This window comes from Glycine max, chromosome 19 (assembly GCF_000004515.6).
Source record: "Glycine max cultivar Williams 82 chromosome 19, Glycine_max_v4.0, whole genome shotgun sequence".
Taxonomy (NCBI): Eukaryota; Viridiplantae; Streptophyta; class Magnoliopsida; order Fabales; family Fabaceae; genus Glycine; species Glycine max.
This window is the reverse complement of record NC_038255.2, coordinates 49648158-49675485: the sequence shown is the minus strand read 5'-3', so window position 1 is coordinate 49675485 and position 27328 is coordinate 49648158. Positions and strand designations below refer to the sequence as shown.

Below are 27328 nucleotides of genomic sequence, written 5' to 3'. Positions count from 1 at the left end.
GGATACCTTAAACATAAGGAGCAAACCCTCACGTCTATATAACATTATTCATGGTTTTTGTTACACATCGCAAACTCGTACTGCAAACAACAAAACTGAACCAACCAAATATCCATCAGTCAATCACCAAGAGGCCATAATTGACTTGGATTTTATTAAATTTAACTCGCAAATTGAACTACTAATACCCATATATAGGATTTTGCATACAATGAGAAAAACAGCAACTAGCCTAATTCATAACTTAGTGCATTGTCCGATTGAAAATGATTTCGAGTGCTTCAAGTTTAAACCCTCGGATCTTTTGGAGGTGTATTAGCAACGGTCCATGAAAAATTAGCCGATCCATAGTAGTGTCGAGTACCGGCTACTTCATCAATGGGAACTGCCTCAGAAATTTCTCTCAGGTCACTTTCTGTTAATTTCAATGATACTGCACCGATGTTTTGATCTAGGTTCTTAACCTTAGTAGTTCCTATATAGCGGTCCAAACAAATTCAGACAAATAATTAATCAATTATACACTAATGGATAATTAGCGACAATTAAGAAGTATGCACAGCTACTAATTATGAGTTTTCACCCAACAATTTAAGCTTTTAGAATGTATAAGAAATTCTATGACCAATTAATCTAAAGATCTTTCTTGTTCCCCATTGGGTACAGTACTAGTTGATTAATTTAAGCTTATACAATGTATATATAAGACATTGTATAAGAAAAGTATATGTTTCTTTTGATCTTTTGTTATTTGAACAATGCACAGGTGAGGTTACAAAAATATGCGGTGCATATAGCTAGTAGCTGATTGTCCAGATTGGGATAAACAAAAGGAAAACATATGTACTCCATATACAAACTAAAGATTCTAATTAATTGTAGTCAGTTTGTTAATTAAGACATTTTATCACTTTATAAATTTAAAATAGGAAAATATATATATATATATATATATATATATATATATTGTCACTCACCGGGAATAGGCACAACATCATTGCCTTGGTGGAGCACCCATGCTAGTGCCAACTGGGAAGGAGTGCACTGTTGTTTGGTAGCAAGGCTTTCTATTTTGCCATACAATTTTTTGTTCTTGTCCAAGTTCTCAGCTCGGAAGCGTGGATGTGTAAATCTGATATGAGAAATAAATATTTATTAAACAACCAGATCCTTCTTTTAGAACTTTCTTTTCTGATATGAACACATTGCAGCAAATGATCAGAGTTGATCAATATTATTTTATTATTTACTAATTAAATATTATACCAGGGAGCTAACTGTTGACACAGTTTCCAGAACTCCTTTGCCACCAAAAAAGCCTCGACCAAGAGGGCTATATGGTACAATTCCAATGCCAAGCTCCCTGTATCAATAAAAAGCTTTACCAAAGTAAGTAACGTGCATTTTAATTTTATTTTATTTCTCTTAATTTAACCTCTTTTCACATGTAGCCAGTGATTAAAGTGAGTAGTGGTGATATATATTTTGACGTTATTTTATTTTAAACATCTGATCAATAACTTTTATTTATTTTCATTTTTTTCTTTCAATCAAATCATATAATTTATATATCATGCTTATATTTCTTTCTCATTAGACATATATACTAGCATTTGGGTGTCAAAATATATATATATTTTCTGATGGAGAATAACTCGAACTTACTTGCAGAGAGGAATTATCTCGTCCTCAATGTCACGAGTCCATAGGGACCACTCCATTTGAACAGCAGTGATGGGATGAACAGCATGTGCTCTCCTTATTGTATCTGGACTAGCTTCAGATAATCCAATATACCTCACTTTTCCCTCTTCCACCAGTTTCTTAAGTTCACCAATCTATATAACATATCAAACTAGTTAATAATAATATATCTACTATCTAGCTAGTGAGATAAGCCAGATAATAATTAACATCATACTACTATGATCAAAATCATTGATAGGTTTTTCTAGAGGAAGAAACGCTTAACTGTTTCTTCTATAGGTACAGATAAGTCCACTCTGTGCTGGTAATAGAGATCAATGTATTCAACACCAAGACGTTTCAAGCTGGCTTCACAACATGAGCGAGCGTACTCTGGTGTACCCTTAACAAACATTCCAGAAGAGTCGATCTTTGTAATGCCAAATTTCGTCGCGATTTGGATCTTTTCTCTCGGTAGCTGCTTTAAAGCCTGCTCAATAGAATCAAAAAATTAATTAATAACCCTCATAAGTAAGCGGTTCCATTGATCCATCACAAAAAAAGAAAAGAAATGCATTTTCCTAATGGAAACTTTCACTCTTCGGTTTTATGTTCTAATTTGGGTCTGATTGCATAAGCTTATTTAAAAATACCTGTAGGAGAAGAAAATACGGATAAAAAAATGAAATGAACTTTCTTGTAAGCTAAAATGAATTATTCATTAACTAATTTATAGACACCTATAAATGATGAGTTCATTTTAGTTTATGGAAACACCCATTTCATTTCTTGTATCTTATTTTTCTTCTCTCAGAAATATTTCCAAGGAAGTTCATCCAAGTAAGCATGTATTTTGAAAATCCATGGCTAAGGTTATATTTCAAGCGGATATATAAATTTCAATTTTAAGGGTGGAAATGCAAAAGAAATCGATCGTGAATTTGTATACCTTTCCGACCACAATTTCGTTAGCATGGTCTGGCCCATAAATATCAGATGTGTCGAAAAAAGTGATTCCTTTGCTGAAAGCATGCTTAATAATAGATATGCCTTCCTCTTCAGGAAGAGGATCATTGTAGGCACCAGTAAGGCCCATGCAACCGTATCCCAACTTTGAAACCTAAAAAAGAAAAAAAAAAAAAACATGAGAAGATAGAGAACATGCTTGTCAAAATAATTAATGAATTGGAATCATAAAAACGAGAAAAATTAACTGAAGTAACGTACTAAGTAAGCATAAGATAAAACCTAGTATTTTATACCTCAAGGCCTTGAGTTCCGAGTTTCACACGAGGAATTTCCACACTCTGTGCCATTTGATCAGTTCGTTGCAATGCCTTAGATGCTGCTAGATATTAGTATTGCATACTACGTTTGAAGTTAAAGGTATATATAGATATAGACAGAGTGATGAATAACTCTACTATTTGGAGGGGATAGAATTCTGTTACAGTAAATTCAACTTTACTTTTTGGAGAGGTTAGAAAATTCAACTTTAGTTTTTGGAGGAGTTTGAATTTGGTTCAGTTTTAGTTTATTCGACGTCAATCAATAATTAAGTTTTCTAGTGCTATTCTTTTTGTCACTGTCATGAACAATTCGACTGCTCTAAATTTAAAAATATTTCAAAAAAAAAAGTGGTAATTTTTAATTATTAATGAAAAAATAGCTATAAATATTATATAATTTGCCGCTTTTCAGTTTAGAGGAATCCGGTGCCTCGAAAAAATTCATAATTAAAGTGAAAGTCGTGTTTAATAAAATCTTAAAATCAATAATAAAAATTTTTAAATTTTATTTTATTCTTTGAAATCTCAGACATGAATCAAAAGTGTACATTTAAATTGAGAGTTGTGGAAAGAAAAAGAAAAAGAAAATCCATTCCTTCTATCAATCGCTACTTACAGTACAAAATCCCAAGTTTTTAGCTACCCAAATTTACAGTAGTATTTGTAAACTGTGACGCCGAGTTAGTTAGTTAAGATCACTTTATTTTTATATATAGGAACAAATCTGCACTCATTAGAGCATTTTTAATCAATAAATTAAGCTACCAAAGTTTCTCGTGTAATTTTTTCATAATATTTCACACTTTCTTATTATATCACATCATATATATTACTTTAAACAGTTCAATCAATTTTTTACTGAGAAACTCACACAAAAGTTTCTAAAATGGATCCTACAATATTTATTTTTTCAAGTCATCTCCATACATTTTTTTAATAATTTATTTTGCAAGTAGTGTCTATTTACAATAAGAGATTCGGTGTTAAATATGGAAAGATAACATTTACAAAGTTGTTATTATGTTCTTGTGAGAAAGAGATGTTCCGTTGGAGTTGCTCTTAGATCTCTCTAATTTTGTGCATGTTTGGATACCCGTTAGAAACGGACGTTGTTGGTACAATAAAGTTTGCGAAAGTATTTTTACCCTTCTTTTTGTGTTTAGTTTGCGGTAAATTACTAGATTTGATCTCAAAATTTATACACAACAAATTAAACTAGAAATCCAACCATGTTCGATGTCACCGATGTTCTTTTCATCATTTCGTAGCTGATTACGTCACCAATTATTCCTGTTAAAAGCTAGACACACAAATTACAAGCACTTATCCGATTTTGCTTTTGCCTTTTTAATTTCTTTCCATTCTTTAACCTGATTATTTATAAGTACGTTTAATTAAATGTTTGTAATTTTAATTTTTAAATAAGTGACATAAATAATTTAATTTTAAATAATTTAAGTTAAAAAAATTATTTGTTTCAGAAAATTATTTTTAAATATTTGTTGTTTTTAGTCTCTCACTTTCATTTTGGGGACTAAAAAATCTATTATTTTTATTTCCTCAAATTCATTATGAGGACTAAAAATAGTATTATACACATTTGAGGGATTTAAAAGAATAAATTTTTAATCAAGGATCAAAATCAAGATTACCTCAAATTTAAGAAATTAAAAATATATTTAAATTTAAATAAAATTGCGATTAATTAAGCGAGTGTCCAATTAAGAATATAAACATGAGAACTGAACTAACAGATATCCAATTTCTGCAGTTAGTTTCGGATTTAATCCAAATGTGTGAAAAAGTTAACCATTCAATCCATGGAATTTATCCGATTAAACCAATCCAATAAGCACCCTAAGTTCGACGTTGGAGTAACCACATTGAAAACAACCTTTGTCATCAATACATGAGCAGTCACCAAATGGGACTTTGCCTCTAAGCCGTCGGGAGATTCTTTCCCCTTAAATCACCAATAAGGATAAAAAAATTGTAATGTGGTAAATCTCAAATTGTATTCTATATTTATATTATTTTAAAAAAAAAAGTATTTTATATGATTTATTATATGTACTTAAAATTTATTGACAATCACTGACCACTTAGATTAGCTAAGTTGTTATAATTTAATCAGAAGTCTCAATTTAAGTTTTGCAAATACAATTAGATTAAAAACTTAAAATGAGAGTTTTATTATCCATAATGATTTTATCCAACCCAAACAAAATTATTTTTATGGAAAAATAATTGTAGTTTAGAGAAAAATAAAGTTATGATCTATTAAAAAAAGAATAGAAATATCAAATAGACTAGCCAAACATGATCCGATTAATCATATGATGAAAAAGAGCTGGCCTTGCCTATGACCATTGGGTTGGCCAAAATTGATCCACTTGTTTTTTATGCTTAAATTATACTAAATTTAGAAGAAAAAAAATAAAAAAATAACAAACAAATCAAATAAGTCCGTTAGTGTTTGGAACAAGAATTTACAAGTTTATCTTAACGTATTTGGTCGAATTCTTTCTAGGCCATCATTTTTACAGTTCAATCTAACCTACCCTGATGAATCATCAAGCCAAACTAATATTATTAATAGTTCTAGAAAAAGAATACTTAATATCTCTAAACTTTATTTCTTTAACAAATAGTTTTTTTCCATTTCTCAATTAATCCTTAAACATTACTCTCTTTATAAACAAATATCTTAAGGTTTAAATTTTTTCTATTTAATCCTTATTTTTTCACATAAATACCTTAATTTCAATTTCATCTTGATCAATCTCTTATATTAAATCCGGGTTAATCAACTAACAAAAAAGAAATATAAACTATTTTTTTAAATCTCAATTATTTTTTTTATAAATCACTTTTTCAAACATTAGAATATATTGTAAATTTAAAATTAAAAAATAAAGTTAATAAAGACAATTTTATCGTTTTATAATTTGTTTTCCAAATTCATATCTTTATTATATTTTAATATATGATAAAATGAATTGATATAGAAGAAGAAAAAGATTAGCGAATGATACACATTATTTTAGATATTTCACCATAACTTGATAGAAAGAACTATTTTTAAAAAAAGATAATTTTTAAAAATTAATTTGAATGAAATTAAAGTTGGTGTTTATTTATAAAAAAATAGTAAATTTTTAGGATCAATTGAAACAAAAATAAAGTTTATGAAGTCTATATATTTGTAAATATGATAAAATTTATGGTTAATTAGTATAAAATTAAAGTTTGGTGTTATTAATAAACTGCTATCTGTACACATTTTTTTTCCTTCTAAAGAAAAATCAACTCCCGGTATTCTATTTTTGTTTCTTTTAAATTAATTTTAAAATATAATGAATTCATCCCCGAATTCTTAAGGGAAAAAAATGAAACTCGAAAAAATAAGGGGGAAAAAAGAAAACAGAAAGCCCAAAACCGAACCGAAAACATTAGAATGCTACTGATGCAATACTAATAGTGTGTTTGATTTCCTTGTCAGCTTTAATAACTAGAAATAATTAGTTACTTCTTAACAAACATTAGACTCTTTCCAATAGAAAACCGAACATAGTTGTTGTGACATATTTTAGTTGAAAGATGAGTTAAATTAATACTCATGATAATTTTCAAAGAGAATCAATTGAAACTGAGACCTTTTTCAACAGTGGATTTCTATACTATTTCAAAGAGTGCCTAGTATTAAAAGTTGAACCAAAATTAAACTTGCACAAAGTCTTGTTTATATCACTAACTTGCCTCTATTTTACATAACATTTTAATTAACTCTCAGGCTCCCAGGGACTTGCCTCGAGATCAAATTCAGATTGCAACAAAGTTTGTGATTGTCAAAATGGAAAATGGTAATGTGATAGTGAACGGTTCCCCTGAATATGTTCGGTCCTGTTGCGAGGGTAGCCTCCAACGCCTTGGTGTCAGCTACATTGATCTCTATTATCAGCACTGTGTTGACACCACTGTACCCATTGAAGACACTGTGAGCGATGCCATCAAACACTTTTTGTTACTTCTTCATGTGAGGATTATTTATTTGGTGACTCTGTCTATGATATGTTTGTTCGGTTTTCTTTGGATGGCAGATTGGAGAGCTTAAAAAGCTGGTCCAAGAGGGAAAAATAAGGTACATAGGATTGTCGGAAGCTAGCCTTGACACAATTAGAAGGGCACATGCTGTTTATCCCATTACTGCTGTGCAAATGGAGTGGTCCCTTTGGACTCGTGAAATTGAGCAAGATATTGTTCCACTTTGCAGGTACTTGTCGAGGGTGTCCATAATGTAAAATGTTGTTTCTTTGGAGAATTTGCTGATTTGTTTCGTGCTTCCCAGTCATAATTGACTTTACAAGTTTAGACAGGTTAAAGCTCTACCTTACAAGTGGAACTTATGGATTATCCATGATTTAATAACAAATGTGTATAAAGGTTTTAACAATTACTATTTCACCAAAAAAAAGTCAAGATTAGGTTGTCAGTTTTTGTTTTGAAGCGGCTCCTGTCGTAAGGGTCATAAGCATTTCTTCAGGAAATGACATCACTCTTTTCTGCAATTTCATAAATCAAGTTGGATTGCTCTTATGTATCTGATAAGAAATCAGGCATTTAAGGATATTGATTAAAAAGCTAAAATAATAAAGTATTTGTTGTGAATATCATCTAATAAAAGTATTTCATAAGTATTTATTGTCACCATTTAATTGTGAATTGTTTTTGCCGGTGAATTAACATTTCTGGAACCTCTCATGTATTGCAGGAACAACTAAGATAAAAAAAAATTTGAAAGTAATATCGGTTCATTTGAAGTGAAACACAGTAAAGATGATTTAAAGGAGATTATAGATGCCGTACCAATATCTGAGGTGTCAGGGGATCGGACCACTGATGCATTTGTTAGATGTTCATGGAAGTTTGCTAATACTCCACCAAAAGCATTACTATATATACCAGTTATGCACCTTTGATCTCAGATCATTCTTTTCATCAAGTTTCCTGTCTCCTGCATGCTCCAAAATTTAATCGCATCTCAATAAAACTAATTGACATTGGTCCTTTACGGACAACTCACAAAACTTATTATGTATGCTTAATCATGCACAATTTATTAAATGATGAGACAGAGAGAGACTGATCTAAAGCCAAGATATCCATCGTTGTGCCGAATCATGGTTTCGATGAATGTTTTACTGATTATTTTTAAGAGATCAATGCTTCAAACTCGATCGTCAGAAATTTTCTGTTAGTGAAGATTGGTTTGGTTTATTGTTGGCGCTGCCTGTTGTGCGTAAGTAGAATGCCAGTAAACAGTCTTAAAATAAGAGGGACATCACATGCATGTACATAGCTATTAAAATATTTTCGGTAGAGTAAATATGACAGAAAGCCTTTTGCGTCTTCTTATCACAAACTATCACATAAATTTATTAATTTTTATAATAACTATTTAAAAGTTATACCAATAAAAACTTTTAATAGGTTGATAATGTAATTTTTTTTATGCATAATTATTAAACTCTTGGTTAGAAATATACATCTAATAATAAATTATCATATTTACTTACTTTTATAATAATTATTTTAATAATTATATCAATAATTTTTAATTGATTGATAATGTAGAACATTATAACCATTAAAATATCAATACATTTTGGTAATTAATTAAAGAATTAAAAGTAACTTTTTATTGATACGCTTTCACCTTCATTTCTATTGTACTAAATACTTTGTTTATTAATTCTTTAACAATACTTTTTTAGTTAAAGTAAAATAATATTTCACATTCATTAAAAAATTCTCAATATATATACATTAACTTTAATTAAAATAGAGTATTTTATGAAAAAAATATTATATATATTTTTATAATTTTTAAGCAATAAACCCTTCATTTTTCAATAGAAAATTTGTACTTTTAATCCTTAACAAGTGTCTTTCATACACTAGATAATATTAATCTCAAACAAAAAAAAAATTAAATAATTGAAAAAATTTAATAAATTAAATTTTTGTTTTCCTTTACTAATATATCAGTATACTCCTTAAGAACTGAATAATAAAATTAACACAAGATTTAAATGGACAATTTTATATTTTTATTTACTGAAAAATGAATAAATAAATAAATAAACAAAAGTCACATAAACAATTTACTCATGCAAGGTAGTCATAGTCATGACTGATGAGTTAAAGGTACATACTACATACACACATACGTATATCTTCTCTCTCACTCACTCACCTTATATAAATGACGAGTTCTAGCGTGCATAGGCGAAATCAAGTTTTGAAGGTGTGAAAGTAACCAACACCGTGGGATTGAGTTTTTCGTAATCCAACGATCATTTTTGACTGCCCATCCTATACCGTCCGATTGAATTATCCGTAATCCAACGGTCTTTTGTCAAGAATAATCATCATAAAAGTTTCTTCGTGATTTGGTTTTTAACTTTTAACGTGTAGTGTTGTTGAATGAATTTTTTTGCAAGGATCCTAAGCTTACTTATGCTGAAGATTTATTCTTTCATGGATTGGGACCTAAAGACAAAGAAATATTAGGATTCAACATCTGTTGGTCATGCTGGATACTGTGGAATCAGTGGACAAAAGTGATGTCAGATTACAAATAGCACGGACAGCGAAAATTCGAGACTTGAGACATATTTTTGGGGCAGCACGGGCAACAAAAATAGACTGTTGGATTATGAATAACTCAATCGGACGGTGCAGGACGGACAATAAAAAATGATCATTGAATTACGAAAACCAAGTTTCTTCGTGATTTGGTTTTTAACTTTGACACTTACAACACTTGGTTTCGCGTCCACCCTAGAACTCGTCTACATAAATAGATATGAGCTGGTTCTATCACATTTCACAAAAACTTTCTTATTCTTCCAAATTTTAGCAACTGTGAGCAGTGTGTAAGAAGCTTTATTCTTGTCTCGTCTCTGGTCCCATGTGTAAGTAAAGGTTGCCAGCATTGCATTACATAGCGGGAGAGAGAGAGAGAGAGACAAGAAGCCGAAAAATTAAATTTTTGCACAAGTCTAATGGTCCACACAACCAGCAAGAAGCATCGCTGGCTCCAACTCCAATATTGCTTCGTCTTTGCTTAGTTCAGCGAGTTCTTCCTCAGGAAGCATCACCATCACTGTTCTCGAAAGTCCTCCCACTGAGGAAGGCATCACTGTGATCAAACCTTCACCATCCACATTCCCCACGCGACACGAAACATGAACTGGTTTCTCGTTATTCCCGAACATTGCAGCATATAGCAACGACTCATTTTCTTCCTCAAACACCAAGTGCTCCATGCAAACACAAGTTAACTCAGTCCCATACATGCAATAATTCCCTTCATTGGTAGACCAAATTTCTTCCTCTGAAAGCCCTCCCAAATGCCCATGCACTGCACTAACTATGCCTCCTAACTGGCCACTCTCCATGTCCTCCACTTTCTGCGAGAGCATTGAAAAGTGCAATGCATTGCCGAAGTACCCTATAGGGAGTGACGCTTTTATGAGACTCCTAAAGTCGGTGCAAATGCATAGAGACTGTGTTTGGTGGTGATTCTTTGGAGGTTTGACGCGAGCGATGCGAGACCAAAACAGAGCCGCGAGGAAATCAAATGGGGTGGCGTTGGGGCACGTGTCATGGACTTTGGTGAGGCATTGATTGATGATTGAAGTGGAAAACTTGAAGGTGGCTGTGGCCATGTTTCTCGGAGAATCTGTTTTTGCATGGCGAGGGAGAGACTCTGCATCTGCGTGATTTGGAGCGACGAAAGGAGGGTGGGTAATGGGCAAGTGGCGGTGAACTTCGGTCCATGATTTGAAAAATGATGCCACGAAAGTTAGATCTGCCACCATGTGACTACAACTTATTCCTATTGCAACCCCTCCCCCTTGGAAGCTGTTTATCTGCAACCAACATCCACCGATCACTTCTATCTTATTCTATACAAAATCATCTATAACAATCAGTAATGAACTTTGAACACACCACATAACCAAAACTAACATCATATTTTAACTCAAAATTTTAAGATATTAGTTTTATGTCTTCTCATTTACATGATATTCAAATTTTTTATTTTTATCAAATATGTAACTTCACTTTTACAATTATACTCCAATAAACTTATACAATACTTAACTTAAAATTACTAGTTAAATTAAACTAATTTTATGTTAGTTAATTCAGATACTAAAGTTAAATATGACTTTTAACATATTTAGTATAAAAATGATCAAATTTATAAAATATAAAAGATAAAAGCTAGACAAAATTCTTTGCTCAACCAAGTATATGCTAAATAAAATTGTTCTTGTGCGTTATGGATAGTTCTTGTTTTTTGGCTGAGGTATACCCGATTCAACAACAAAAAAAAGAAAAACTGTTGGCACTTGATTGTAAATGATACCTGAATTCGGAAGGGAGACCATGTGGTAGGATCATCAGGCATATGATCCCAAGCAACCAGAAGGTTCTCTTCGGAGCCAGAGGCAGATTTGAGCCATTGATCAAGTGTGGCATCCACGCTGGCCTTTATGACCCGAACGCCCGCATCATTACACTTCACTTCCCACCCACCATCCACTCCTCTAATTCCCAACCGACCCGTCACAGTAGGGTACAGAGTCAGAACCTCAGACAACGATTCCCTCAAAGAGTTCAAATCAAACGACTCAAACCAGTTCTCCTCATTCTTGTAGTAGTATATAACATGCAGTGTGTGTGATCCCATGCCACGGTCCAGCGCGGATAGCGCATGAGCCTTACCCGAAGAACTAACGGGTCTGCTTGACACAACCGTTAGTTTTGAGTTCAGAGCTACCCTCGAGTTCGACATGTTTGTGCTTAGCACCGACAACTCTAGATTACGTGAGAACAGTGACAGAGAGAAACAAAAACAAAAACACTGTTATGTTATGGGTATGTTTTGCTTTGATGAAAGTCGTTAAAATTGGCAATATATATATATGTATATATACGTACACAGCCCTAAACATAATATAAAAGAATGAAGACGGTTAAACTTGTATAAGTGTGGACAGTTGAGAATTAAAGAGGACGGTGATAGTTGGTGGTTTTTATTAATGTTAGGGAATAATTGCTTCTCAAATGTTCCTAGCAACTACCGTAAAGTGAACCTTAGTTATGTTCACATGTTTCAGTTATTTTGGCTCACATGCTGATAATAGTGCTTCTTTTTCCTGAACTGTTAGAATAGATTTTGGATTTAAGTTTTTTAAAATAGAATTGTTAATTATGAATAAGAAGTTAAAAAAATTATTATCTTAAATGATGGTAATATTAATCTTAATAAATAAATATATTAAGGACATTAGTTGAAACATTAATAAAAAAAAGGTTTTCCATGCACTTACATCATGATTTTGAATAACTTTGTATTTATTAATTTTTTTAACCAATATCCTTGAAAGACTTGTTTAATAGGACCAAAGAAGAAAATATAATAGAAGAGATATTAGTAATTGTTAATAACTATCGAGAATTCTATTTTATTAAATAGAAATGGATTAATTTGTTCTAACTTATCCCATTTAAATAGGCGGCGGTCCAATAAAATTAAAATAACTATATTATAAGTTAGGTTCATTTTTTAAGATTTTTTATACACAAATATTTGACTAATTATATAATTTTTCTAATATTTTTTTTACGAATTATATATTTCCTCAGTATTTATATTCGTTTGGCTTTTGTGTGGTGATTGTTTTTCATCACCGTCACTGTTGCATAATCTCTCTTTTCTCCTTCTCAACAACACTCATATTTGCACTCTCTTCGATCGTACGCCAACAACTTGCACCAGCGAGTCTAATTGTTCCCCCTTTGCAATGATTGACATGTTCTACCACATTAGGGACGTTCGAATATAACTAGAAATTGGAACTAAATGACTTCCACGTGAAGTTGAAAAAACTACTCTACACTATTATATCGTCTACCCCTTATATAACAGAGTAACCCCTTCGATTTCCATATACGAACGTTGCTACTTTGTACGAAGCTTTTCCTACATGAATAAACACAGGCGCCAATAGCATGCGTACGATTACAGTTAACAGAATACAAAGCATAATGTAATTTTAAAATTAACCAATCAGATATATTCGTATATCTCTTTACGAAAATAGTTTCGTACCAACAAGTATTTTCCTTCCATATACATATAAACCCGTGATATATATTATTCTACATTCGCACACGTTCAGTCATTACTTTTAAGTGCAATTAAACATATTTTGTAAGGTATATAAAAATCATTTATGCTTGTTAAATTGGTAATGGAAGGTGGGTAGTTTTATGATAGCCAGTGTTCTCATCATTTTCTTCAAAGGTAAGCAAGATGGGTAAAAATTAGATCTCATCATTTTCTTCTAAGAGATGCATGGTGTAGAAACAATTGCACAAATAAAAAACCCCAAATCTAAAAAGTGGACAGAATTTAAAATTAATAAAAAATATATAATTACTCTAAATTTTATGTATAAAAAAATGTAAACAAGTGAGTTTAATTTTTAATACAGTTGTTTTAATTTTATTGAGTCATGTAGGATGAGATTGTTTAACTTTATTTTTAGTTGAAGTGAGTTAGAATCCATGGATTAAAGATATAAAAGTTTTGAAATTAAAGAGAAAAATAAGTTATTTGAATCAAGACACGTTTTCCTTGCCTATCACTTGACAAAAATATTTTACATTAATTACTAGATTTTAGAGCTGCTTCTGCTTGTTCGGCGAGCTACTGCTCTTTGGCTCCTTTACTTTAGTCTTTAGTTCATCATTTATTCGCAACTCTCTTTGACCAATCTCCTCTGGTTATCGCTGGACCTTCAAGACTTGCTTACCATAGTCCGTGAAAGATGAAAAAATAATTCCATTCCCAAAAGATCAAAGTTGCAGTTTATTTAAATATTTTATATTTTTAACATTTTTTTGTTATTTTTTAAATATGTGAATGTAAATTAATTTTTTGAAATATGTAGTACTAATATATAAATTATAGTTATATTGAAATTCAGGATATTATCTTTAAAATAATTAATAATAATAAAATACCTATATTAAATTTATAAATAAAAATGTAAATATAATAAATACAACATATTTTACAAATATTCCAAAAAGTAATGTAATATATATTTTTTGGTCGGCAAATAATATAATATAGATATAATAAACCTATATAATAGTTTACCTCTTGGTTAACTTTTATCTATAGTTATTTTCAAAATGATGTTTGTTAAAAAAAATGGTTTTTGATCCTTTTATTTTGTTTTAATCTTTGGAATATATCCAGTTTTGTTTTGGACCAAAGCTAGAGAGTTGTGACCTCAGCTTGAGCCTTTATTAGTGTAGTTCCCTTGGTGCTGCCTTGGAATTGAAGAAACCACCTGCAAGTTTTTATATGTGTAATGTGGATCGATGCATCTTTTTTCTCTCAGGAGCAGAAGTCAGGCTAGGGTTCCGTTGTAGCTTCGACAACCCGTGCATCTTAATTCTGGAAGGTGAAGCCTTGGGACTTATTTACGCGCTTCTATGGACGAGATGGACATGGATATGACTCATGTAATTTTTTTGAACTGGTGTTCGACAGAATTCAGAAACATAGAATAAATTTCTCTGAAGTACGTAGGTTTCATCATTAATAAATTTAGTGTGTGTTTGGATGAAGCAATGGTAAAATATTTTAACTGAGATATTAAAATGTCTTCTTATAAAATAATCTGTTTGAATAAGATATTTCAGAAATAATTAAAATGTCATTATTTTATAAAACATTTTAATAGACTAAATTGAAAGAATTTCAAATTTTCACAAAAAAATAGAGAAATTAAAATTCTCCCTCCAATCTAGGCACGCTCTCCCTCCCTCTCAGCCACTCTCTCACGCCGCACACGCTTTCTCTCCCTCTCAGCCACTCTCACGCACACGACGCTAGCGCTCTCTCCCTCTCAGCACAATAGCTCTCTATCTCAATCACTCTCATGCACCACACGTAGCGTTCTCTCACAAGAAAGTTTCCCTTGTAATTTCGACCCACACTCTCGTTGTGCCATGGTGTGTTCATTTTTTTCGTTAATTTGTGATTTATTTTTTATTTAGTTGTTTGATTTTATTGGTTTTGTACTGTGGGTACTCATTATTTGATTTCGTTGCTCATTGTTTGATTTCATTAATTTGTACTGTGGGTAGTTTTGCAAATTTATTAGGAACAGACTCTGTAGTGTAGGTGCTTGTGTTTATTCTTCTATAAAAACTTTGGTTTCTTCACTTTGTGTTTATTCTTCACTGTGTTTATTCTTCACTTGATGGAACAAGTTGACCTTGTACCTCCAAGCATAAAGCATCTGCAATTAGACCGATTTCTTAAAAATGGTAAGGGTTTATTTTGCTTAGACCTAATGATCCACAAAAAAATAAGAACTGGGCAGGGCGAAATAGCTGTATTTGCTTAGACCAATTTCTTGTATTAAGATTTCATCCTTGAAACCATAGTTAAAATTATTTACTGAAGATGTATTTGCTATTTCCTTCCCTAGCAATATTACATAAACAATACCTTATTTCATGTTATTTAATCATAAACTTTGTAGAATCAAAATTTTCTTATGGAAATTGCTATGATGTTTTATATCTTTTTTCCATTCAAATTGATACTTATAATCTTCTACTTTTTTCTGTTTAGGTTTACTAACACTTTAGTATTGAGACTTGACACCATCTTTGTCCTTCCATATATTGTTGTCATTCAGGTTTTCTATTATTAATAAGAGTCATCGTTGTGTGACAGCATCACTAGCTACACGGCAGGGACCAACATCTAGGGCTGCATTTCAAGTATGTCTGTAGGTTTGGTTGGCAGTGTCTCTTCTTGCGGATGGTCTGGCTGTTGCTAGGCAGGTTAGATATTACTTTGTCCAATCAATGTCTTGCTATGTTACTACATGATGGTTTCATAGCAAAACAGTGGATAAAATAGCAATGATATCCACTTGAATAATGTTTTCTTGTATTGAAAAAATTGAAAAGGTTTTGGATAACATGAGTGATTCTTTGAATTCATTTTCATTTTTCAATGCACACTTTCCTGTGAAAAATGGGAAACTGATTAAGTTGTAAAAAAACTTGGTTAGGAATGAAATGAGCTATAGAAAGCCATAATTTTCTCATGTTTTCAATGGCCAGTTGAATCATCAATGTGGAATAATTACGCATTTATGTTATCCAATTGATTATAATGTCATTTGCCATCATGAAACAAGTAAAAGGCAATGTTTTTTTCCCTAGTCATTTTTCTTCAATTAGTTTATAGCTTCCAAAATAACATGTTGGTTTCATGCGATTCTTGCGGGCGCATTTGCTAATAAGGATTTTGACAGGGCCACAACAACTGCATCACGAGTTCTGCAGGTGCTTTAGAGTGTTGAATGAAATACCATTTTTCCTCAGAGACATACATTATGCAAATGTGACGCGTTATTTGTTATACTGTAGATATGTTTGATTTTAGGATTGGCACTTGCATTCATTCTTGGAATAGGATTGCACTTTGGTGCTAAAATATTTACACAAGATGCTAATGTTCTGCAGGTGCTTTAGAGTGTTGAATGAAATACCATTTTTCCTCAGAGACATACATTATGCAAATGTGACGCGCTATTTGTTATACTGTAGATATGTTTGATTTTAGGATTGGCACTTGCATTCATTCTTGGAATAGGATTGCACTTTGGTGCTAAAATATTTACACAAGATGCTAATGTTCTGCAGGTGCTTTAGAGTGTTGAATGAAATACCATTTTTCCTCAGAGACATACATTATGCAAATGTGACACGCTATTTGTTATACTGTAGATATGTTTGATTTTAGGATTGACACTTACATTCATTCTTGGAATAGGATTGCACTTTGGTGCTAAAATATTTACACAAGATGCTAATGTCCTCCACCTCATTCAAATTGGGATCACGGTAATTGTTCATTTTCAAATTGGAAAGGATATTGGTGTTGTATCTTCCCAACCCCCTAAGCAGGGAGACTTACATAGTTACATTCATGTTCATTCTTTCTTACCAGTTTGTTGTAGTCACTCAACCCCTGAATTCTTTAGCATTTGTTTTTTATGGTGTCAACTTTGGGGCATCTGATTTTGCATATTCAGCCTTCTCCATGGTGAGTATTTTCTTCCATTTTTAATGTTACATGGTATTATGATAAATGGCATATTCAGCCTTCTGCACTAAATATTAAGGACTACTTCATTATGGTAACTCTCAAGTTGTGGTTGCAATTCTTAGCATCATTTGTCTGCTTATTTTGTCATCCGCCGGTGGTTTCATTGGAATTTGGGTTGCTTTGACCATCTATATGGGTCTTAGGGCATTTGCTAGCTTCTTGAGGTAATACTGATTTTTAAGGATTATTATTGCTAATGTTTTCCACCTAATTGAATTGATCACTATCAAGACACTTGTCACATTTAGAACATTGATTCAATGCATTCTCTTTTAGTTAATGAACTAATGTTGATGCAGAATTGGAATGGGATCAGGACCTTGGGAGTTCCTAAGGAGCTCATGACTGCACATGGCAGACACCGTAGTTATAGCTTCATATTAGGCCTAGGTTTCAGTGGTGTTTGTTGATTACATTTAAGTGAAGAGAAGCTTTCCCTAGGTTTTTAAGTCGCTTAAAAAATTCTTCAAAAAGAATAGGCACTTTTCCCTGCCTGATTGTGCTTGGGGTATTGGTTGAAAAATTTACCTCTGTATCATATGTACAGAAAAATCTCTAACTCTACTCTCATAGTATCATATATAGTGAAATGAAATGAAATATAGAATCAAGCTTATGTTTGTAACCATGCAAATATAATTAATTGCATGAATAACGTGAAAATGAAAGATGGCATGGAATGGAACAATCACTAGTGCTAAAAAAAGATTTAGAAGTCCTTTCGTTTTTAGGAGATTTGTATATGGTAATCACATCAACTTAGTCCTCGTTGCAATATAATTTGAAATCAAAGTATTTATAAGACCAATATCACATTTTAATCATTATTAGAAGATGTTAGAATTTTCGGGATAAAAATTATGTTTGAGATATTCATTAAATTGTCCATTTACTCAAATCCACAGCATATCAGAAGCACTTTTTAAAAGAAAAATAAAAATAAAAAGAACATATTAGAAGAATCAATGCCTTTCACTAGACATGAAAAAGCAAAAGCAAAATAAATATTTAAAAATAAAAATTTGAATTTCATTGAAATTGAATTTTCATTAAAATACAAGAAATTGAATTACCTCATCCAAACAAGGAAATTAAAATACAAGAAATTGAACTACCTCATCCAAACAAAATATTTACAAAATGAAAAGAATTTAGATCAAGACAATCAAAATGTTATGTATATAAATTTCCTAAAAAATTTTAAATCTCTCATCCAAACACATAGTTAGAGACTAGAGAGAATTATTTTTGAACTAACGAGATGGACAAGCTAATATTATTCCTCATACCTTAGCTAGGACGGTTGTATCTCATGCCAGTCCCACCATTTATCATTCTATTTCCTTTGTAATGCAGAAGATATTCATAGTGAAATGTCTTAAGTTGGTTTCCGTAAATAATAATAAAAAAGATAATTTATGCTGACGTGATCCACTTAAAGTGCATAAAAAATAGAGAGACACTTACAAGAATACATTCTCAACAGAATTCTAGAATAAGGATGCCATGTCTTGTTTACATTGCTTAAAAATGCAGAATGAAAGATGCTAGAAGAAAGATGCTTTGTCTTTTTTTTTTTTTTTTTTCTGAATAGATTGGTCTTGTTTACGTTGCTACCATAAGTAAAATGAAAGACAACTATTATTAATTATAATTATTTATCTTATATAATATATTATATTTAATTTTTTTTAATCATTACATTCATCTTGTAAAAGAATTTTTTATAGTCTCATGTAAAAATGTTAAGAAAGTATTAGTGAAATATTTTTAAGCTTAAAGGAGATTAGTGTAAGAAGATAAAATCTCAGTGGTATTGGTGACAACCATATTAATCATGAAATTATGAGATGGTAGTAATTATGAGACTATCTTGACATAAATTTAATATTAAAAATATTTTATTTATGTGTTTAGTAAATTAAATGAATCTTTAATTTAAAATATTTTAATTTTAAATATAAAAAAATCACTCATATGATATATCTTATATATATTATCAATTATTTATACATTTGTATAAAGTTTAATGATGATTAATATTAAAAAAAAATCTAGTTGGTCATTTATTTATAGTGACTTTATTTTTAATTACTTTTTTTTTTTCATAAAACTCAAACTTAAAATTCTACTATGACCACTCAAACTACTTATTGTTGGTAGAGTTATATATAATTTGATAAAAACTAAAGGAATATTAGTATTAAACTTTAATTTGCTCTAACATTTAGTTTGTGTGATTTAGAAGAGAAAATAGAATTGAATTAAGGACTTGGTACCATTCCATGGTGGGAGTTGAGTTGAGTAGAGAGAAAGAAGATGGTGGCGCGCAGGTTTCAGGTGATCCACGACGATTCTGACTTTGATCTCCATTACGACACAGACGACGGCTTCGAAGTGCGCCTCTTTCTCCATAACTCATCTTTCTCCCTACTCATTTTCCAATTCATTCATTCTTCCGCTATTGCAGGTTTTTCAATTCCAGCTCTATTCCCTCTCTTCCGTTCCACCTCATCAACAAAAGGTTTCAATTCCTCTCCTAAATTTTCATATATTTATTTCCTAGACTCTGATTCTCTTCTTAAATTTTGCATAGATTTTCGGAGCCGAACAAGATACTCCAGTGGTCAATGACTCTGATCTCGTCGCCATTTCTGACAAACTACGACTAGTCTCGGTCAACGACTCCGAACCGGAACCAAGCGCTGCCGATTTGTTGAAATCCGATGAGGAATTGGCCAGACTCTTGCAGGTTTCAGTGTTTCACCTAAGAATTTGTGTTCAGTATAATCGATTTTGGAAATGGAGTGAATTTCTGTATTTATTTCTAGTTTCAACTTTATTTTTATTTTCACTTTGTGTGTGTGTGTGTGCATGCATTATTATATCTGTACAGGCAGAGGAGGAAGCGCTAATGTTGCAGCAGTATGTGGCAAGCCAAAATCCTCAAGAATTTGATAGTAGAGTACGGCCCTACGTTAGTCAAGTCCTCATGGTATTTTTCTCCTTATTGACTTACAAACAGTTTTATCTTTGTTTTGACTTTTGAGTGAGGAGAGCGAGATATTTGGTTCATGAAGTTGCATAGCTTGTGAAAACGAGAATTAATTTTACAGTGAACTAGATAGACTCTAAAAACGGGCTACCTTGTTGTCGTTATGAATATTATTATGTCAAAGAAGATTCTATCATTCCGTGTGTTGGTTTGTTTTGATATGTTGCAGTATGAGGATGCAACACGGCAGGAGGCTGCTCGGAAGTCCGTTCCTGTGGAAGAGCTTGAGGAGAAAGCTTTGGTCTCTTTGGCCAAGGTAAGAGCATTTATATTTCTCTTTCAAGAGAACATCTTAATTCATAGGACAAATATGTAGTTTCATTTTAGAGGATGTTTATATTGTGTTTAAGTAAAACCAACTCTTTTTCTGTAACTCTCTGTACTACTACTATAAAAATCCATTCAGCCTGGAATTGTCTTTTTCTTCATTTTGACAAGCACTGTGTGTGGATTGAGATGCTGTTGCCATTTCATAAGCATATCCTTTGCTATTATGCTTTTATTGTTTTGTAATCAGTAAGCCTGATAAACATTTTCCAGGAGGGGAACTTCAAGCCATCAAAAATAGAACAAGATCATGCTTTCCTGCTGCAACTGCTTTTCTGGTTCAAACGGTCCTTCAGGTTTAAACTGGTTATTATATCGTCTATTCTGCTTTTAATTAATGCTAAATGAGCCAAACGTTTCAATGGTCAATAACTCCGTAAGGACAGAATAGAGTAGATCATAGATCTCATGCTTCATAAGTTGCTGACATATTTGTTATTTAACCCAAATATGATCCATGCAATGTTTATCACCATGAAAGACATCAATTAACCTGCATATGTGTTCTCTTTTGTCAATTGCATCTGATTCTTTTCTTCTTTCTTTCTTGTTCTTGTCTAATAGATGGGTGAATTCACCATCTTGTCATGATTGTGGCAACGATACTGTAGGCCAGGGCATGGCTCCTCCACTTCCTTCCGAGACTCTTTATGGAGCTTCTAGGGTTGAACTCTATCGGTATGACCATGGAATGTATGCTTTAATGTGAAGTTACTCTGTTTTCCTTGTAATTAGATAACGAAAGTGGCTCTGCTAATTACCATAATTGATATTTTATCTCAATTTTCTTGTGACATCATGCATTTGAACTAATTGTACACTTTCTTTAAGCTATAATTAATCAACTGATCTGTTTGCAACATGGTTTTACTATAATCAACTTAATAGTTTCTTTAAAGTTGAAAATATCCTATTTTACAAGATCAGCAAACTGCTTCCTGTTTGATTTTATTTAGATCAGGTCTTCACAAGCAAATCATATTTTATTATGAATGGAATTATTCATCTATTACATATTACATATCTACTTACAGTTGGGAGATCCGGTGATAACAAACTAGTATTGTTATTGTTACTTGGATTTTGTCCTTTTGCTTATAAACCATTTTTAAAGGTTTCTGCTTATGTTCACTAACTTTTTAGCTTCTATTTTTTGCCTGACTTCAATTTTTTTTCCTGTTATTCACATTTATCTTTTCACAACCCAGCTGTACTGTTTGCTCCCAACTAACTCGCTTCCCTCGGTACAATGATCCAATGAAGGTATTCAACTCATGTCAAGTTGTTATAATTTATATTTGGGCAACGGCCAACCACATTTATGTTATATACTGATACTTCCTTCTCGTTAAATTTGCAGCTTGTGGAAACAAGAGAGGGCCGCTGTGGGGAATGGGCCAATTGCTTTACGTTATATTGTCGAGCTTTTGGCTATGAGTCACGTCTGGTTTGTAACTGGATGAAATTCAGTCTTTTCAATATGTTGGTTTTTCTTGGTTTTTATGCTGCAATTGAGTAGACAATGCATTAGTTTTCTGTATCATTAATTGCTAGGTTGTATGGTGTAGACCTGGTTTTGAATCTTTGATTTGAGCTACTTATTTTGTGGCATGGCACATGATGATTCTGATATTACAAATGCAGTGCCAAATGTCTTGTGTCAAACATTTACATGACAAAATCTTGTGTTTTGTAACTGATTTAATTTTAGTTTTACTTGCATGAAATGTATGCTCAGTTCTCATATACATAGGGGGAAAAAGTCATGCTTGATATTCTAAATTAAATTGTTATCTGTTTGGAAAAGGTAGCCATGGTATAAACTTGTAAGTCTAAAAGCAATTCTTGAATTTAGCTTGCATTCTTATCAGGAACACTTTGCCCTTTACAGTATTTTGGTGCTGGTGCTCATTGATTTATATGGAATGATTGGGCTATTTTTCACTAACTAGGGAAAATGGGTATTGAGTATTGATGTCCTTACAGTTTTGCCAGTGAATTTTCAACCTAGGATATACATGTGCTTGTTTATCTAGTGAGGAATGGGTTTCCTGTCACTGATTTTTGGTTTATCTCCAGATCTTGGACTTTACAGATCATGTTTGGACAGAGTGCTTCTCTCAATACTTGGGAAGGTATAATTGATCTAAAAGTTGTTGGCTATCATAATCTGCCTTTAGAACTATTTCTGGTCAGATGTATTTGTTTCTGAAGACCTACGATCTTACAGATGGATGCATCTTGACCCATGTGAAGGAATCTATGACAAGCCATTATTATATGAAAAAGGGTATTATTCATTTATGCAGTACTTTCACTTTACTGTATTCATTGCTATCATCCATCTAATTGAAAGTGAGAAAATAGTTGTTCTTGTCCTCATTAGGAGTTTACATCTTGCTTCCATGTTTCCTCATTATTATTTTTTTAAATTTGTGGCATAGGTGGGGGAAAAAACTAAATTATGTAATAGCCATAGCAAAAGATGGAGTTTATGATGTCACCAAACGATACACAAGGAAGTGGCATGAGGTAGGTTTTACAATTTATGCTCTTTCTTTCACAAGCATGAGGATCCCAATTTGCTAATAATTTATGACGAATTTTTGTATCTTTTTCAAAATTAAGGTCCTATCTCGACGTACTATCCTTACAGAGCCTTCTTTGTCAACTTTACTCTCTAATATAACAAAAGAAAGTCGAAGAGGCTTTGCATCTCAACTACTTTCAATTATTGAATCCCATGATATGGAGGAAAACAAAGAACTTGAGAGGAGTTTACATGCTGAAGATGACAAGTCACTCTCATTACCTGGAAGAAGAAGTGGGAATGAGGAATGGCGCAAATCCAGATTAGAAATGGGTTCTGATAAGCTAAGTTCTTCTGCTTGCCCAGTTCGCTTGTGTGTAGATGAGCATGTGACAAGGATTTATAATGCATTCCAACCTATCCTTTATCAATTTGTTGGGGAAGAATTAACAAAGTCAGAAGCTGTTGAAGTACTCAGGACTACTAAAGGAATTCTTTTGGATCTTAGCAAGTCCCCCTATAAAACAAGAAGGACCTCCATTGATTCAGTTCTAGAGAACCCAAAATTTCAGAAACTATTTCCATCTTTTGATGACTTACTTTGTGCTCTTTTTCTGGGGAAAAAGTTGAATACAGATGGGAGAGTTGAAATTTGTTTGGTTGGTGACCCTGTAGTAACTTCTTTAGCATTGCCTGTTGCGTTAGATGCTCTGGATGACATGATTTACAATCTTAACAAGTGTGAAAACTATGGGAAAGATATGTTTCTGTTGCCACTTTTAAAGTTAAATAGAATACATTCTGGTTCAGCAATTGCAAGTTCAGAGGAGTTGCCTTTTGGGATTGTGAGTTTGTTTATAGCTGGCTCTTTTATGTGTTTATCATACTCGTGCCTTATAGCATCCTTAAAGTTGTCCCTGTTTTATAAAATTTCAGATAACATCAGCATTTGATGGCACTCGAATGTCTAAATGGGAAGAACCAAATGGAGGAAGAGGTATGGTTAGCCAAATAAATAACTTACAACATCAGATTATGGTTCAAGCTTAAACATAGTTCTATAGAATTAAGGTCTTGCTATCTTTCACCAACAAATGGAAAAACATAATTTCTACTCTCCCATTAGAAATGAACAAGTTGCTATATGTCGCCTACCATATGGTTATACTATACACTAATTGCTATTCTTAATAATAAATTATATGTTAATGAGATTTTATTGGGGCTTTTTCTTTATTGTAACTCACGATGGATGATTTTTATGCCAACTATATCAAACCAACCATTGTAAATCATATGTTGACTACTTGGCTTGGTATTTTTGTTTGCTAGTATTTTTCCATAGTACCTCAATCTTCTCATTATAAATAGATTGTAAACCAACCACTTACAATTTATAGTGCTAAGCTACTAATATCTCTGTGCAGTTATGTAATTCCTTGTTAAAGTTCTCATGCTTAGGAGTTTTGCTTTGTTGGTTTTCTTTCTTCATGATATAGATTTAATATTGATGAAAAAGAATTCATAATTATGAAAAGTGTTAGGCACTGAAGCTATAGTCTATTTAAAAGAAATAAAGGGCAGAGAAGGGATTTGAGGGAGGAAGCAATGAAGAATATTTAGTGTGCCCAAATTGACTAAGTTGACCCTAAGCATAACAGAATAGATAGACATCTTGCAGTGTGTCAATGGAAAGGACACTGGAGGGAGAATGCTGAATGTTTTTCTAGGGAGTCGTGAGAGGAGGAGGAGAATTTTGGGTAAAGTTGGTGGCCATTTTGCCTCGGTAGAGATTGCTTATTGCAATCTCTTTGTATGTTTTTTTTTCTTTTCATCTTTCTGTTACTGAATATTTGTTTTCCAGAGGACTTTCCTCTTTTTGTTGGATAAATAATATTTAGAGATTTTCATTCCCTATCAAAATGCTAGTGCCAAAAGTATAATTCCATTTGATTTCTATGTCCACCCCATTCTAAAGGTGCAGACACTGCTCTCTTGATGCTGATATAAGAAATTTGTTATATATCTGGCTGCGTAGGTTGTTGGGTCGTGTATAGAACATTTGATAACAAGATGTTTGAGCTTGCAGCATATGAGTTGATGTCAGCCAATGATGCACCAGAAAGGGATCCAATGGACTGGTACGGACTTTGGAATGTATGCTGAATTACTCTTGATTCTGTTCTTTGTTGCTATTATTATTATTAATTATTTAATGAGTAGTTGAGTTACTCTGCCTTACCTTATAGTGTTCTCTAATCCTAATAAGCAAGCTTAATTGCTCCAAATTAAGTAATGTAACTGCTTCTCTCTCCGGATATGATTAACCATGAAAATTTAGTCTGAATTTAATTTGTAGTCAATTTAAAACTTACTTGATCGTAGTAACTTTATTTTACCTTTCAAAAAAGGATTTCAAATGTTTTTTAAACATAATATAGTTTGTTGGTAGTATAAAATTTATGCCACCGTCTTATCATAATCAAATCCTAAAAATAACATGGAAGCCAAGCCAAGTAAATTGTGTCATAAGTGTGTGCCCTGCTTTTTCTCTGCCTGTCCGCTACCATTTGCATATGCTGTTAAAGTCTCCTTTTTTTCCCCCTGGTTAACTGTTATGTTCGTTGACTAGCTCAATTTTCCTAAAAAGGTTCTGCTAACCTTTTCTTTGCTTTGTAGTGAGTTGTCATGCATAAGCTTCAGTATAAAGCAAGTGCTGTGTATTCATGATCTTGCGGCATGTGTTACTTTCTCAGGATTCTTGAAGGGAGTAGTGATGATGGGATCAGTTGGCAGGTTTTGGACAAGCAAACCTCTCAGTTCTTTGAAGACCGTTTCCAGCGCAGAACATACACAATCAGTTCTGCAAGTTTTCCATGTAATGTTTTCAGGTAATTTACCTTAACACGGTGAAGAAATTTTAGCAAAAAATTTGGGAGTGGTGATGATAGGTAATCCAGGTGAATCTATTCCTTAAATATTTTTTGTTAAAACAATTATGATATTTTGATAAAGAATGCATATGCTTATATTTTAAACCTATTATAAATATATACTTCTCTTTAAATAGCTATTCTTTAAGAGTTTTGAAACATTTGGACAAATGAATGTGTTTTTTATGTATAAAAGTTAAACTTGAAGAGTTAAGACTTTTATTTCGGATATTCTTATTGTTTTATTTGTATTTTGATTTTTCTGATTTGCGTCAGTCTGCTTATGCTGGGCTCACAAAATTAGAAAATAATTATTAACTTTATCATGGTCCGTTTAAAATTAAATATCACCGTCCGTTTATCGTAACCAGATAGCTACAAAAAGCTAAATTGATTAATTTCATTTTTATAAAAAAAATTTAATAAACATGAAATGACCTTCAAATATTAAAAGGAAATCCCCAATTTGGTACTTATGTGGGTTGATTCATGGTCTGGTCTGGATTGTCGTTTGAAAGGTCATGGTTTGGATTGTGTGATTTATGATTGTTCTTAATTAAACTATGTTTATGCAGGTTTAGGTTTCTGGCAGTCAGAGATATTCAGTCTAATTCCCGGCTGCAAATCGGTAGCATTGACCTCTATGCAAAATCTATATGAAATCCGGAGACTTTAATTACCTCCCGACTAAATTACGAAATAGTTAAGGTCTCCTTCTTCCGATGATCCGAAAAATTAAGATAAAAGAAAAAAAAATCTATATGAAATATAGGTAAATTGTGAGCATAGTTGAGCAAATTCTTTTGTCTATGTCTTATTTTATAAGAAAAAGAAAATTAAGATTAAATTTGTCTATGCCTTAAAAGGAAGCCCATCACCGTGGATGAAATGAGGAGGCAAAACTAAAACTTCCTGGCTTGAGATTACTGCCCATACATAACAGTAATATTATTTATACTGGTCAATGTTTTATTAAAAAAGCTATATATATGTGACCGCATTGATTTTAAATTTTGCCTTATAACGCTAGAGGTTTTACTTATTTTTTTTCGGCAGTCTATGTGGGAATAACCTCAAGGGTTATGTGGGAATAACCTCAAGGGTGTTGCTTGCTGTACCCAGTATTTTTTTTTTTTCTAATTTTGTCTTTCATGCTTTTTCCGTAAGAGTTCCATAGTAACTTTTATGAAAGATCCTCTTCATCCTATGAAAGGGCTTCTT

At 32.2% G+C, this 27328-nt stretch overlaps 4 protein-coding genes and 1 pseudogene across 7 annotated transcripts; 3 read left to right on the top strand and 2 right to left on the bottom strand.

Moving 5' to 3' along the window:
- Window positions 1-96: 96 nt before the first annotated feature.
- Window positions 97-3039, bottom strand: LOC100801325 (probable aldo-keto reductase 1). Its single transcript, XM_041012747.1, is given in 7 exon segments — window positions 97-475; window positions 978-1126; window positions 1262-1363; window positions 1666-1838; window positions 1973-2176; window positions 2636-2806; window positions 2949-3039. Coding segments are annotated over 7 exon segments (1041 nt in total). The 5' UTR covers window positions 3003-3039; the 3' UTR covers window positions 97-287.
- Window positions 3040-4795: 1756 nt separating this feature from the next.
- Window positions 4796-7756, top strand: LOC100782406 (probable aldo-keto reductase 1). Its single transcript, XM_006605201.4, has 4 exons — window positions 4796-4849; window positions 6769-6972; window positions 7076-7248; window positions 7747-7756. Exons 1-4 carry the CDS (start codon window positions 4796-4798, stop codon window positions 7754-7756), a joined length of 441 nt encoding a protein of 146 aa, XP_006605264.3.
- Window positions 7757-9126: 1370 nt separating this feature from the next.
- LOC102669415 (protein ECERIFERUM 2) lies at window positions 9127-11977 on the bottom strand. Its single transcript, XM_006604780.4, has 2 exons — window positions 11416-11977; window positions 9127-10912 (listed from the first exon to the last, which is right to left on the bottom strand). Exons 1-2 carry the CDS (start codon window positions 11842-11844, stop codon window positions 10040-10042), a joined length of 1302 nt encoding a protein of 433 aa, XP_006604843.1. The 5' UTR covers window positions 11845-11977; the 3' UTR covers window positions 9127-10039.
- A 3357-nt stretch (window positions 11978-15334) lies between these two features.
- Window positions 15335-17754, top strand: LOC113000438 (protein DETOXIFICATION 42-like; annotated as a pseudogene).
- A 1691-nt stretch (window positions 17755-19445) lies between these two features.
- LOC100794435 (peptide-N(4)-(N-acetyl-beta-glucosaminyl)asparagine amidase) lies at window positions 19446-27118 on the top strand. 4 transcript variants are annotated; one of them, XM_003554640.5, is made up of 17 exons: window positions 19446-19659; window positions 19733-19786; window positions 19859-20014; window positions 20159-20257; window positions 20487-20573; window positions 20858-20940; window positions 21209-21322; window positions 21853-21907; window positions 22005-22091; window positions 22724-22779; window positions 22875-22934; window positions 23089-23176; window positions 23273-24019; window positions 24111-24171; window positions 25213-25315; window positions 25931-26065; window positions 26683-27118. In XM_003554640.5, the coding sequence occupies exons 1-17, from the start codon at window positions 19582-19584 to the stop codon at window positions 26765-26767; spliced, it is 2148 nt and encodes a 715-aa protein (XP_003554688.1). In that variant the 5' UTR covers window positions 19446-19581; the 3' UTR covers window positions 26768-27118. The 4 variants fall into 4 exon arrangements, with proteins under 4 accessions (XP_003554688.1, XP_014627480.1, XP_040868643.1 ...); XM_014771994.3 differs by having other exon boundaries at window positions 25854-26065; XM_041012709.1 differs by having other exon boundaries at window positions 19470-19659; window positions 19859-20257; window positions 25854-26065.
- Window positions 27119-27328: the final 210 nt, after the last annotated feature.

Excerpts from the sequence above, each read along its gene's own strand:
- LOC100794435 (XM_041012709.1), top strand. The coding sequence starts at position 19,582 with ATGGTGGCGCGCAGGTTTCAGGTGATCCACGACGATTCTGACTTTGAT. Across the intron at positions 25,316-25,853 it reads GAAAGGGATCCAATGGACTG|TGAGTTGTCATGCATAAGCT; the intron begins GTACGGACTTTG and ends TTTGCTTTGTAG. Across the intron at positions 26,066-26,682 it reads TTTCCATGTAATGTTTTCAG|GTTTAGGTTTCTGGCAGTCA; the intron begins GTAATTTACCTT and ends ATGTTTATGCAG.
- LOC102669415 (XM_006604780.4), bottom strand. The coding sequence starts at position 11,844 with ATGTCGAACTCGAGGGTAGCTCTGAACTCAAAACTAACGGTTGTGTCA. Across the intron at positions 10,913-11,415 it reads GGTCTCCCTTCCGAATTCAG|ATAAACAGCTTCCAAGGGGG; the intron begins GTATCATTTACA and ends TGTTGGTTGCAG.
- LOC100782406 (XM_006605201.4), top strand. The coding sequence starts at position 4,796 with ATGGAATTTATCCGATTAAACCAATCCAATAAGCACCCTAAGTTCGAC. Across the intron at positions 4,850-6,768 it reads ACCCTAAGTTCGACGTTGGA|GCTCCCAGGGACTTGCCTCG; the intron begins GTAACCACATTG and ends ATTAACTCTCAG. Across the intron at positions 6,973-7,075 it reads CTGTACCCATTGAAGACACT|ATTGGAGAGCTTAAAAAGCT; the intron begins GTGAGCGATGCC and ends TTTGGATGGCAG.